This window comes from Empidonax traillii, unplaced genomic scaffold (assembly GCF_003031625.1).
Source record: "Empidonax traillii isolate 1590-97213 ecotype Southwest subspecies unplaced genomic scaffold, ASM303162v1 scaffold235:size1242204, whole genome shotgun sequence".
NCBI classification, from domain to species: domain Eukaryota; kingdom Metazoa; phylum Chordata; class Aves; order Passeriformes; family Tyrannidae; genus Empidonax; species Empidonax traillii.
The window spans coordinates 152,506-165,342 of record NW_020955428.1 but is presented as its reverse complement, the minus strand read 5'-3'; the positions used below and the strand labels follow the sequence as shown (position 1 = coordinate 165,342).

The window sequence follows — 12,837 nt, the reverse complement described above, 5'->3', positions numbered from 1 at the left end:
GATATTAAATAACCTTAACTGAAAGTGGCGTGGTTTGCCTCCTGCTTCATGCAGGTCTTGCAACCAGACTTGACAGCAGCAGAATTTCACTGACAAACAGTAAAAGGCAAGAGTGTTCCTCCACACTTTGCTTTACTTGGGACACACAGCACAGCCAAAAGCACTGTCAATTTAATCATTTCCCTGTATATACAGTTATTCTGTTTATGGGGTCTTTACACAGCAACAGTGAAGTACAAAAAAATCCTATTTACATCAATGTGCAGTAGCAACCTCAGTCACTTCTAGATTGAGGATAAAATGTTTTAATTTATATATTGTTAAGTAGCAACAATTCTTTGATTTTACTTCAAGTGATTTCAAAAGTACTGAAAGAACTGAAGTTTTTCCACTGACGTATTAATTTGATATTATGAAAATAAAAACATTTAGCTACTTACAAAAACTGAAGTCATACTTTAAATAGACCAACTTTTATGTGTCTAAAAAGAAATATAAGGGGAATAAAGCACTGCATATAAATATCTCCAAGAAATAAAGCACTCAAGAACCCACCTACAAACACTGCATAGAAACAGGTAGTCCAAATTAAGGTTATTCTAACATTTCCTGGATGGCATTTTATCCTCACAGGTCCTTTGCCTCACTAAATACAGATATATTTTATTTATTGTTATTGATGTATCTTTCCTATCCTCTCAATTTTCTGATTCTTCCACTACTGAAGTATTTCAATAACCTGTCAATTCTTTGCATAGCTAGAGCCAGTAGATGGTGAAACAGCTACACACAGAGACAACTTCACTGGCAATGTATTTCAGAAATATAATTATGATACAGCAACATCATTCTCACCCTGGTTTTAGACAGGAATCACTGAGGGGGGAAGAAGGACATGTTTCCTGTCTTACCTAGGCCCAAGTCCCTCCTTCTTCCACTGCCAGCCTAAGAACTATAACAGATTCCTTGGATAGACAGCACACAGAATTGCTGCCACTGCTCTCATGCCAGCAGCACACTAAAACACTAGAGGATCCAGCTGATGCTGTCCAATGTTAGTTATTTGACAGTCTCATTGGGGTCTCCCCAGCTCACACTCCTGTACCCAGCAGACGGCACTTGCATGGGTTCCACCTCAACTATCACTCCTAGAACAGTCGTGTAGAAAGAACTTATTTAAGCTGAACAACCCTTGCTCATTCCCTCCCCAGACTTAAAGACCACTTTTTACTCCAGCTTTTCCAACTCACATTTTCTCTATGCATCTGCAAATGCTTTGTCCAGTTGTAACTCCAGACTTCTCACCTATCAAACTTTTCAGCCCTGGAGACCTAGCAACCTCCTCCCAACATGACCTGTTCCCAAATCAAGCCCAAATAACTTCCCTCTTCTGCTATTTCCTAATTCCATTATCTTCCTGCTTCGCCAGTCCAAACCTCTCATTCTTCCTCCCTCTAACCACTTTTTGGTACAGTTCACCTCCCACTGATATTCCAGGTGGTAAGGGTTAGGGAACAGGAGAGTTTGCCTGCAGTCAGGACCAACTTCAGGCTACAGCTGAATATACAGGAATAGTCATGTCCAACACCAGACTGCAGGGGATGCCAACTCCAAACCTGAAATGGCTACTGACTGCTCATATTCCTAAACATGAAAGCACACACTAGCTGGTATTTCTCAAAAGCCCATCAGATGGACAAGCAGGCATAATTTGCACAAACAGAAAAAAACCCTTGTTATCAATTTTCTCTGTTCTAACCCAAGGCAGGAGAACACTGAAAGTAGTCTATTTAGAGGACATCAGGCTGTGTGGAGTTTTGTTTGGGTGGATTTTTTATCTCTTTTTGTTAAGACAGACAATAACATTTTCAATCCCTCTTGTTCTCACACATTCTTGAAAACAGTTGCATCCTTTCAGCTGAAGTCATCCAAAGATAGCCACAAAGTACAAACTCTCCAATGTGGAGAAGTTAACAAAACAGAACACAGGTGTCTAACAGAAACTGTAAGCAATATAAGTAAGTACAACTACATTATATCCTTATAAGGAAGGAGTAGGAGGGAAGAAAGTACAGAAGAATAAAAGCACAGAGCTGTAACCTAAACTACAAGAGTAATGACTATCTAGGTGCTACAGTCCAATTGCACCCACAGTAAGTTCCACTCATTGTTATCTGTTCCATGGAAAATATTTTTGAGTAGCAAGTATTTCCAAATGTCTATCTGCTTACTGACCTACAATAACTGTCCAGTAAAGCCTGGAAGGGGGCTAAGGCTTTTCCCTGAAGTAGTATAACTGTCAAAAATAAAGTTATTTTATGGATTAAAAATTAGACATGTCAAATAATGTCATATTGTGGATAGTTTTTGTTTATTAAATGATTTAGCAACATAGCTTAGCTTTGCATCTCATCCAACATTATTTATTTTTCTACTGTCACTTTCCTGGAAAAATACTCTCTAGTAATACAAAGTCAAACACTCCTTCCACCATCTTGAAACTATGTGCATTTAAACTTGAAAACACCTACAGGTGCCAATGTCTCCATTACAGCTTTTATGACTCCTCTTCAAGGATGCATTTTCCTACCTCCATATACTATGGAGATTACATCCTTGATGTTATTCATGAGCCAATAGCTGGAAAAGTGTAAACCACGTGAGTGTGTGGGCATGTGTCTGTCTTTTGCTTCTTTTTCGTAGGTTGCCCCCCACCCCCTTGTTCTTTGTTAAAGCACACTGAAAATAAAAGCTCTTCAGAAGTTCTTCTAAACAGATGTTCTCGAAAGATTATGCAGCTATAAACATCTAACCATCTAAGTGCAGTCAAAAACCCTATAGTGTTCATCATCTTGTCAAAATTCACAGATTTAAATACTTGAAAGTTTTAACTCATTATTTTAAAAACAGGAATAAAGAAAGGTAAATATAGTACACACAAATCTGGTTTTGCTGGAAAACTTTTTAAAGTATTTATTGTTTCAGCTATATGCTCAGGGGTTCAAAACCCCCTTTATTACTGGTGTTCTGTATAGCAGAATTTATCAGTAAGACTAACAAGAGAAGCAGGTTCAATATAATAGTCTTACTACTAGTTAAGTGTTGCAGTATAGTACCAAAACAGATCTTCATTAGCATCCTGGGCTGCATTAGGAGGAGTGCTGCCAACAGGTCGAAGGAGCTGATCCTTCCTCTCTACTCAGCACTGGTGAGATGTGGAGTATGGGGTACCGATCTGGGCTCCCCGATACAAGAAGAGACACAGACATATTAGGGTAAGGTCAATGAAGGGCCTTGAGGATGATTAAAGAGGTTGGAGCACGTAACATATAAGCAGAGGCTGAGGGTGTTAGGGCTGCTCAACCTGGAGAAGAGAAGGCTCAGAGAGATCTTATCAATGTCCACAAATACCTGATGGGGAAGTAAAGAAGGCAGAGACAGCAGTGACCACCAAAAGCAATGGGCACAAACTGATACACAGCAGATTCTATTTAAACGTAAGAAAACCCATTTTGCTGAGTCGGTCATTCAATAGTGTCACAGTTCACCCCGTGAGTGTGATCAAAAGAGTTTTAGGAGATGCTCAAAAACCCAGTTATGCACAGTCCTTACTAACCTGGTCCAACTGATCCTGTTCTGAGCAGGCAGGCTGGACTAGACAAACTACAAGTCTCTTCCAACCTCAGTGATTCTAGGATTAATTTTTTGCCACTGCAAAGTAACCTTTAACCCCCCTTTTTTTTTTCCCCTGTTTTTAACACTACTTACTATGAACTAAAGTGATCTTCTGGTCTAAAGAGCAGTGAAAATAATGTGTACAGAGTTAAGCATCACACTACTATACGTGACAGCTCTGAAAACCTTCAGGGGAAAAAAGGAAGGCTTGAAAAAACAGAGGAGAACTACAATACTAGTTTTTAGTTTTGCACAGAGCTTCTATTTTTCGTAAGAGGAGTTCTGAAGAGTACATTACAAGAACTAGCAATAAGAAGCTTTTTACAATCTTCTTTCAGGAGCTGCCCCGTTCAAGCAGATGAAAATGTTAAGAAGGCAATGCAAACCCCAGATCAAAAGATGATATTTTCAAGAAACCAAAACTAAATACTGAAGAAGTCACAGAAGATACCCAGAAGCAAGGGAGAGAAAAACAAAGATCAGCAAACATTAGAAACGTGTAGCAGATGTGCCAAATTTCAAAAGAACTTCGTCTGAAAAGTCTTTCACCTACCTAGCCAGACAGATACAAAGGCTTACAAATACCTTGTTATCCAAATCCAAGGTAAATATCAGTTTAAAACCTCCAAAATGAAACCCAGTAAACTCAATCTTTATGCTTTAATTTGTTCCTGATTCTAATGACAGTCAGAAGTAACATTTTGGTAAATATGCACAGTTGATAAATGCTAGAAAATAAAAGCATGGAACATGTAAGAACTAACCTGGTTTGAAATAAAAGTCCTTCCAATCACAACTGCTGCTGAAAAATCAACTGAAATAACTAATATTTAAAAAACCCTAAACTTTAAAGACGTGATCTTTATTAATTCAATGAAAGCTTAAGTGCCCTGCCATTTCTTTAAATATAGAAAGTGTGATGCCATAGATACACAAAAAACACAGCACATGGATACTGCTCAAAAGCTGATATTCTTCCAACTGTCTGAACACACTTATCTTTTATAAATACTTACAGTACACTCTTGCATCTCCTGTTCTTTAGTTGCCAGCCTCATCACCAGAATATTTTCTCTTCGGGCAGACTCTTGCTGTTGCTGTTTCAACTTCTCTTCTGATTCTCTCAACCCCGTCACATCATTAGCTGATACAAGCAACAACACAAAAAGCATGTTTTATAGTATCCTCTCATGAAAATTTTTTAAAAGACAGCTAAGAGAGTCTAAAAACCAAATTCATAAGCAGAAGTCACAAATAAGCATGACTGAAAAAGGCTATAACAAGCATAAATAAAAATCAAAATACTCCTAAATATTAGAAAAGCTTTACAACAGCAGGCTTTAAATCCATATTCTTGGTCCTTCCTAAAGACTTACTCAAATTTTGAAGATGTTTCTATAAGAAGTAACTTTTAAACTGCTTGCTTAACCAACTATTACTATAACTTGCAGTTTGAAACTTGGGGATTTGAAACTGCCTTGGTATGTAAAATAAAAGGTGAGGCCAGGGCAGGGAAGGAGGGAAGTCTATACTCTGGCAAAAAGCAATATGCAGTCTAAAACCATGCTGTTTGTGGGCAATCCTCAAACTCCACACTCCACGAGCAAACAGTAAGATATCCAAGAACTTCAGGAATGGCAGTTCAGTCACAACTGGAATTCTTCTGGATCCATTAACACTTATGAAAATTTATATACGAAATATGAGAGAAGGCAGCACATTTCCAAACTATTCAAACAAGAACAGCAACCCAACTGTATACATTCACTGCTACCTGTCATGCATAAAATAATGAAAAGTTTGAGTAATTTGGAAAAAAAATCTAATTTATCAGCTGTAAATGGAAACTAAGAACACATGCTTCATGACTATTTCTAAATAATTCTTTGCAGATAATTCAGTAATACTGATTACTATGGCCTGTACTGTTCCCCAAAAGTCAAGAAACTGGGAATGCTGAAACAACTTATCTAAGGCAGTTTGAGATGTGAACAAAATTAGCTGCTTCCATTTGCTATATCTTAGCCTCTCCAAAACTCACACATTACAGAATGACAGTAGAAGAGGGACATAACAGCAAAAACAGAGAACATCCATTTGGACTGACAGAAAAATACCCTTTGGACTTAGTGGTACTATGTCTTTAAGTATTTAGACTGAAAAGGTGAGTGGAAAACAGCAAATATACCATCTCTAGCTGCCAATTCAGTTTTTAAAAGTGACTTTGGATTGGCTATTCAGTCACTCCCAGAATGTATTCACATTTTCTCATTTCAAAGTAGGATGTTTCTCCCATTCTTTCAAAAGACCAAGTTTTAGCGACCATGTAAGAACAACAATCAAATTTGCCTAATGAGATTAAACATTACTTGGTGACTCGCTTTAGAAATTTACCTCTAAAAACTATTCCTCCAGCCAATCTTACAATTCTGTAACTCTACTAAAGGCACAGACCTTCATGGAGTATTTCAGTAGATAAAAGTTTCCTTCCTAATAGTAAAGTTCTGAAAATATGTGTATTTATGGGGTTATGCTTCGAAGCTTGTCCCCATCCCAGATGCCTGGATCCTAGAAAACCAGACTTTTTAGATGCTGCGATAAATTTGCAACAGAAAAGTTGATGAGAAAATTGGAAGGGGCTGAAAACTTACAGCAGAAAAGCCAGGGACTTTTATTCTGACAAGTAACTGACATCATAGATTATTACCTCTTACTTCTAGAAATTTTAGAAAACACAGATATTACTTGACCACTCTGCTTTATACAAACATTCAGATAACTTGTACCATTTTGAAACTTGGCTAACTTACAGTTAAGATCTGTGTACTTGCCCTCCAGAGCTTGCACGTATGCTTCATACTGTTTCCACCTATTGCAGATATAAACAGAAAAAAAAGTGTTTTCTGAAGCTCAGTGTATTAAATCAAGGCATCTAATTTGTAAGCTTCCAGAATATACATTGATACCATAATCAGAAAACTTCAAGATGAAATAACACAACCGCATAAGAGAGAAATCCAGTTTTAAATTGAGAAAATAGTTACATCCACTTTGCATCTCAAGAGAATTAAAAGGTAGCTGTGCATTACACTTAAAATTGACATCTTAAAAATTACTGTAGTATTTTACACAACCATTGGGATCAAACACTAATTGTTATCTTTGTAATGTACCCAATATGCATCTCATTCTCAGAGCAGAACAATTCAAACAAAATTCTGTAACAGAAACTGTGATACAAATACAAATTTTAAGTCTGTTACTAAGTGAACAAGACAAGCAGAAGTGTATTATAATATACTAGAAATGGCACTCTAGGTTAAGTAGCTATATCAGCTCATTCAAATCAAGACTATTCTCTGATTATAATCAGACCAAGAGTTTAATAACTCTTTGAAGGTTATGTTATTGACGCAATTCATCCAGAGTCAGAAAACATCATACTTAAAAAGTGCTGCATTTGATACAAACCACTAAATTGAAGCAAATAAAGTCTAAGTGGTGAAGTTTAGCATGAAATGCATTATGAACAAAGTTCACAGGGTAGCGTCTTTGGATTTGTTATGTTTTTAAAGTAGCATTCTGCACCTAACTATGCATGTTCCTTGTGATGGTACAATTCCACATTATGAAGAAAATTCATCTAACAGCTCACCACTAAAGGAGATTTCTGTTCTGTCCTCCCAACTACGCTTTCTCCCTAACACCTATTTTATGCCAGACTCATCACTACTGCTCTATTTTAACTCTCTAATTACACCACTATCTGAATTAAAACTGCAAAATCTAACTCTAGGTAATTTTTGATCATTTAGTGAATTCAAACAGCTCATTAAAGGCTCTAAAAAGAATCAGATCAGTAACAGCAACTGAGATCACATCACTGGAAAAAGCAAAGGAAAGCACAAGATCTCTTCCTTCAAGCAACAACAAAATTCTGCATCTCTTCAGCTGAACATGAAAAGAGCATTAATTACCTCTCAAACTCTGTAAAAGACCGCAGCTGTATTTCTACCCTCATTAACCCTTTAACTTATCTCTCTGCTTTAATAATTTTCACCATTTGACCACTAAAAGTTCTATGTTAGTGCAGGAGATTTCAATCCTCCAAAAGTAAAACTGAAAAGATCTACTAAACATCAAATCCAGAAAGAAATAATGGAATTCTGCATGAAAGAATGGTAGGCAATAAAATGGTTGTTCCTCAAATATACAGGATTACTTGACTTTTAAGTTTCACTTCACAGCCCAAAACCAGCAATTCTTTTAAAATCGTGACACACCCACACTCTCCTAACAGGAGCAATAAAAAGAGCAAGTGAAACCTGAAACACAAGTTGACATGACAGACCCCTATCTACTTGGGGGGGGGGAACAGACCCCCGCCAAATAAATCATGTAGCCTAACCACAAGGCTAAATGATCAGGGCAATACTGACCAGATTTTTAGTTTAACCACAGTATTTTGTTACAGTGTTCCTGGCTCTTCTTTCTCTCAGAAGCTCCTACACAGTCAATCTAAGAAACTACTACATTAAAGAGGGGAAATATGAAGATGAGTCCACAACAAGAAGCCATGAGACAAGCAGAAATCCTCAAGAGACCACACCTAAAGGCTTTGTGTTGGTCCTGCTCATGTTTAGTCAACAAACGTTAAAATGAGCAAACCTAAATTATGTACGTCATGAAAAAGAATGGTGAAATTGGGATTCATAGCACAGAAACTGCCAAAAAAAATTAATCTTTTCCACATATGTTTTATGTATTATGCAACTGTACAGCAATGATGACACTGCTGCAACCTGAAAGACTAAAAGGTGATGACATGCCCTTCTTAGAAAGCATCTGCCTCATCAAAGCATGGACCAAAAAATATATTCCAAATCTTAAGGCAATGCAGCAGTTAACACATGATTTTCCGCGTCTCAAAGTAGTTGAGATGACATTAAAATATATGTATAGTAGTAATAATACTTTGTTGCAACCTCAAATGAAGCCAGCAGTTAGTGTAATAATTGTTATTTTTATGTGAAATCACAATTAGAGGTGAACTTGCTATAAATCCATAATATGCACCCCATACAAACAAGAACAGGATTCGTAGGACTGCTCAGTATAGTCACAGTAATAAAGCAGACACAGCTAAAATAGCATTTAAATTTCCTCTTCTGGGTAGAGTGAATAGTTATTCTCCTTAAATCCATCAGATGCCCTTTTTGAGAGCATAAGTTACTTTTTCTACACACTAAGAATATGATTCAATAGCAACATAGCTGTTATTGGTAAATTCCCCTCAGTCTCTTTTAACACAGGTTAGCTGCTAATATACTTTACCTCCTTGGATGCATTCCATCACATTCTCACTTGAATATATGCTGGAAATTCATCTCTTCTACAATTGCAACTAATCATTGCAAGTTACAGAAACTGATTACAATGGGAAGCCTTTTTTTGTTTTCACACTATCAGTCAGAAAACACGTGGCATAGAATCTATGCTTTAGTACTTTCACATGAATTTTATAGCTGGAAGTAAGGGCACAGCTTTAGAGGCTTAGGAGTTCACTATTTCCAGAGATAATCTTGAGAACAGAAAAAAATTATGAAAAGGATCCCAAGGCCAAAACCACTTAACATCAAAGCAGCATTTTTCCTTACTGCTTAAATACATTATTCATTACCCAGAAAACTACATACTCAGAGGAAGCCAGAAACCAGTTTTAAAATTAAGGAGCCAGATTATGTTTACTCCCTACAAAGAACTGTCACCCCAAAAGTCTCTGGCAGGATAGTTTACCCAGACAGGAGGGAGAACAGCTGATCATCACACACACAGTAAGTGTTGCATATGTATCCCCACACTTCTACACAATTTAGTCTTTGTTCTATGAAAGAGCAAAATTTACCTTGAGACCCTAATAATGCTAACAACTTCCAATCTACAAAAAGCTAAGAACTAAAGTTTACCACAATGCACAAACTACTCCAGCAGATAACCAGATAACCCACAGATGTCTAGTTTAGTTAGCTACTTGTTTACAAATTAGGAAATTCAGGCATGGAGAGACAAGTGGCTTGGGTCGGTTTCTTTAAGCAGGTGGTCTGTGCAACAGTATTGCCTATTACTGTTTCCACGGTGACCCTTTACTTTCTAAAAGGTGCAAAAGATGGCTAGGCTCTTCCTTACGCAAGTTCTTAACTTTAACTTAATTTTAATACTTTACTGCTAATATCTGAACATGCTGAGAAGATGACTGCATGGACTCATAAAACATATTGTAGGAGTAAGAAGCTGATATTTTTCTGATGTTGAAAATAACTTCCTATCTCATCGTGGCTAGGCTTCACGAACGAAGATTTGAGAAGGGCTCTACCCACGTTTGCTACAAGCGCGCTGATGGCTAAAAAGGCCAATGCGAGATAGACAAGTCTGGTTGCAGAACATACAGCAGAAAGACTCCCCAGGTGTCAAGACGCGTGACAAGATGCGATTCTTTCGGCGTTGTCTTTTCTCCTCGAGAGTGATCCTGCGTGTGTTCTCAAAAGCAGCAGCAGCGTTATAGATGGTGTGTCTCAGGCCTCCCGACTGGAGGCCAGGGTAGACTAATGGTGGTGAACAATATGGCTAAGGCTGAGGGATTGTTTCAGGACTTCCTATCTAGCAAGGAATGTAACAACAGAAGATACGACTGCTTACAAGTGAAGGAAAAACCACTCCTATTCATGTATTAAATATTATTCGGGAATTCTGCCTCTTTGGAAAAAGGGTTCCCTCCCAAATTACAAATAAAATTATTTGAGATGAGAACTTTACAGAAGAGTTGTATCATGAAACAGATAAAATAGTTTTTCAAAACAAAGACGCTAAAAAAACCCAGAAGAGTAAATTCACACATCTTTCACTAGAAGTTCACTAAAATGTTAAGACAAAAACCACACTTTTTACTTTACCTTAGGATAAGCTCATCTCTAGGTAAAACCTTAAAATCTGCTTCACTAAGGCGAACCTGTGAAGCAAAAAGAAAAGCACAACTTATCAAGCTGTCATGATTACCTGGGAGGGTGAAGTCACAAGTAATTTTAAACATACCTTCTTTGGGAGAGGTTCTTCATTCGTCATTGTGAACTCTGAAGGGAAAGGAAAAAAAAAAAGGAGTTTTATTTAGTGTAGTTTCTAGTGTACAAGAAATACTGAACAAGTCAGAAGCTTGTACTTTGTTTTTTTTAATTTGCACTATTAGACTACTGAAATATTCATTCCACACAAAGCCACACAGTGTTCCAGAGATGGGGTACAAATAACACAAGTCTGATGCTGTAATCTAGATATAAAGTCAGACCTGTTTTCTCTAAAAGTTAACCAAAAACTTCTATTTATGCGTTAACTGCCAATCAGTAATCAAGTCTTCCTATTTAACTAAGCAAAACCATGCAACTTTGTATCAAACAAGACATTTCGTATGTGTCTACACCTATTTAACATATTTTACAAAGTAAAGGACAATCAGGGTCCGAGGGAAGCAATGTATACTACTACTTCAGAACCTCTTTCAAAAAAAAAGAAAAAACCACCACCAAAATTATTTGTGAGCATTACCACTACTGTTTGAGTTATATCAAAGCAACATGTTCTTTCAAGAACCTACTTTCTTACTTTTAAGATTCTAATAAACAGGAAGTATTGTTATTTTAAAACCCACATGAATATTTTCAGGAAAAGTAAGACAAAGTAAATGGCTTGGATACACCATCAAATTCAATTCCTTCTTTGCATATGTAGCACTATAGGACTGCATTATTCTAGGTTAAATATTCACACTGCCCCAAGTTACAGGACATATTTCCTTATCTCAAAAGGATAATACTATACATAGTATTTTCTACAACTGATTATATAAAAAATACTGAGTTTGCAAATCTTACAAGCATAAAAGTAACAATAAATGCAAGGTTTGCTAGAGGCATGTGTCTTTGCAATATGCTTTACAACAGAAAAGTTGCATATAATGCTAAGAGTCAACTGGCTTGCAAAGCTGCTACAGTGCACATATACCAGAGAAAGGACATGTCAGCTCCTTGGTTGTGAACACTTAACTCCAGAGAAACAACGCTCTTTAGTAGTAAATATTTAATTTTCTCAAGGATTCTTACAGATTACCTCAGAATTTTTACAATGACACCCAATGAACTAACTTAACTTCTCCAAATCCTAGGACAAATCCTAAAATTGTTGGTAAGATAAGAAAATACATGCCAGTGAAGTAAAGCCTCTTGAACCTACTGAACCTACATTAACCCTTGACAACTACAGAGCACCCTACCAAACAAGGCCCTGCTTAACAACAAACAAAACAACCACCACACACACTCCCTTCCTGTAATAAATACTGACATTAGAACTCACCTAAAGAAAACACTCAGTAGAGGCATCTCACTTATGAATGACAACTTCCTGTTGCTAGGCTTAGTAACACACAGGCACTTAAGTGCTCCCCTGCACTAAGTAGCTTCCCCAGCTCCAGCTCCCTTCCCTTCCACACACAAGAAGTTACTCAAGCATTTTGCTTGAAGTTCTGGATACAACTCCTTATTTGAGACTGTTTTACCAAAAACATACCTTAAGTATCAAATAAAAGCCTAAGAGCCTATTGATACAAATTGCCAGTGCCCAGCTCATACAGAGTAACTCGAGATCACAGAAGGAACACTTGTGACCCCTGTATTTAGACTGCCTACCACTCCCACCATAATTTTCCTAAAGTTATTTAGAATCTTTAACTCCTTCATAGTTTAGAAGAAGTATTGAAGATCCTGGCAAGTGTTGACAGAGAGAAATGTGTTTTTCAGCTGTTCCACACAACTAGAGCCAACACTGCTTAAATTGGGCACAGATTATGTCAGGTCATTATATGTGTTCCTCAAAAAAGTACCAGAAACACATAAATACCAAAAAAGGTGAGTTTCCCCAAAGACTTGGCTTGTGAACCCTGCTGCAGCATACAATAATTATAACCATTTGATTGCTGTCACAGTCAGGACTGCAAGAAATCAGATGGATGCTCCATCTACAGGTAGTCTACCTCACACTTCCAGACCTCACACAAAATTCCAGCACTCTGCTCTCCACAACAGCACCAGACCAGGCTACTCTACCCTCTGTGCC

The 12,837-nt window shown here is 37.3% G+C and overlaps 1 protein-coding gene across 3 annotated transcripts in view; it reads right to left on the bottom strand.

Moving 5' to 3' along the window:
- Positions 1-12,837, bottom strand: part of WTAP (WT1 associated protein) — a 28,808-nt gene that overhangs the window by 9,103 nt on the left and 6,868 nt on the right. For 2 of the 3 annotated variants that reach the window (XR_003571702.1, XM_027888191.1), the window contains 4 exons: positions 10,765-10,802; positions 10,626-10,681; positions 6,486-6,544; positions 4,692-4,819 (listed from right to left, as the gene is read on the bottom strand). Coding sequence is in view for 2 of the 3 variants with exons in the window: in XM_027888191.1 (XP_027743992.1) it covers positions 4,692-4,819; positions 6,486-6,544; positions 10,626-10,681; positions 10,765-10,794 (273 nt within the window). In the remaining variant the exon portion in view is untranslated. Of the gene's footprint in view, positions 1-4,691; positions 4,820-6,485; positions 6,545-10,625; positions 10,682-10,764; positions 10,803-12,837 lie in introns of those variants that run through there. The other variant, XM_027888192.1, reaches the window with a different exon arrangement.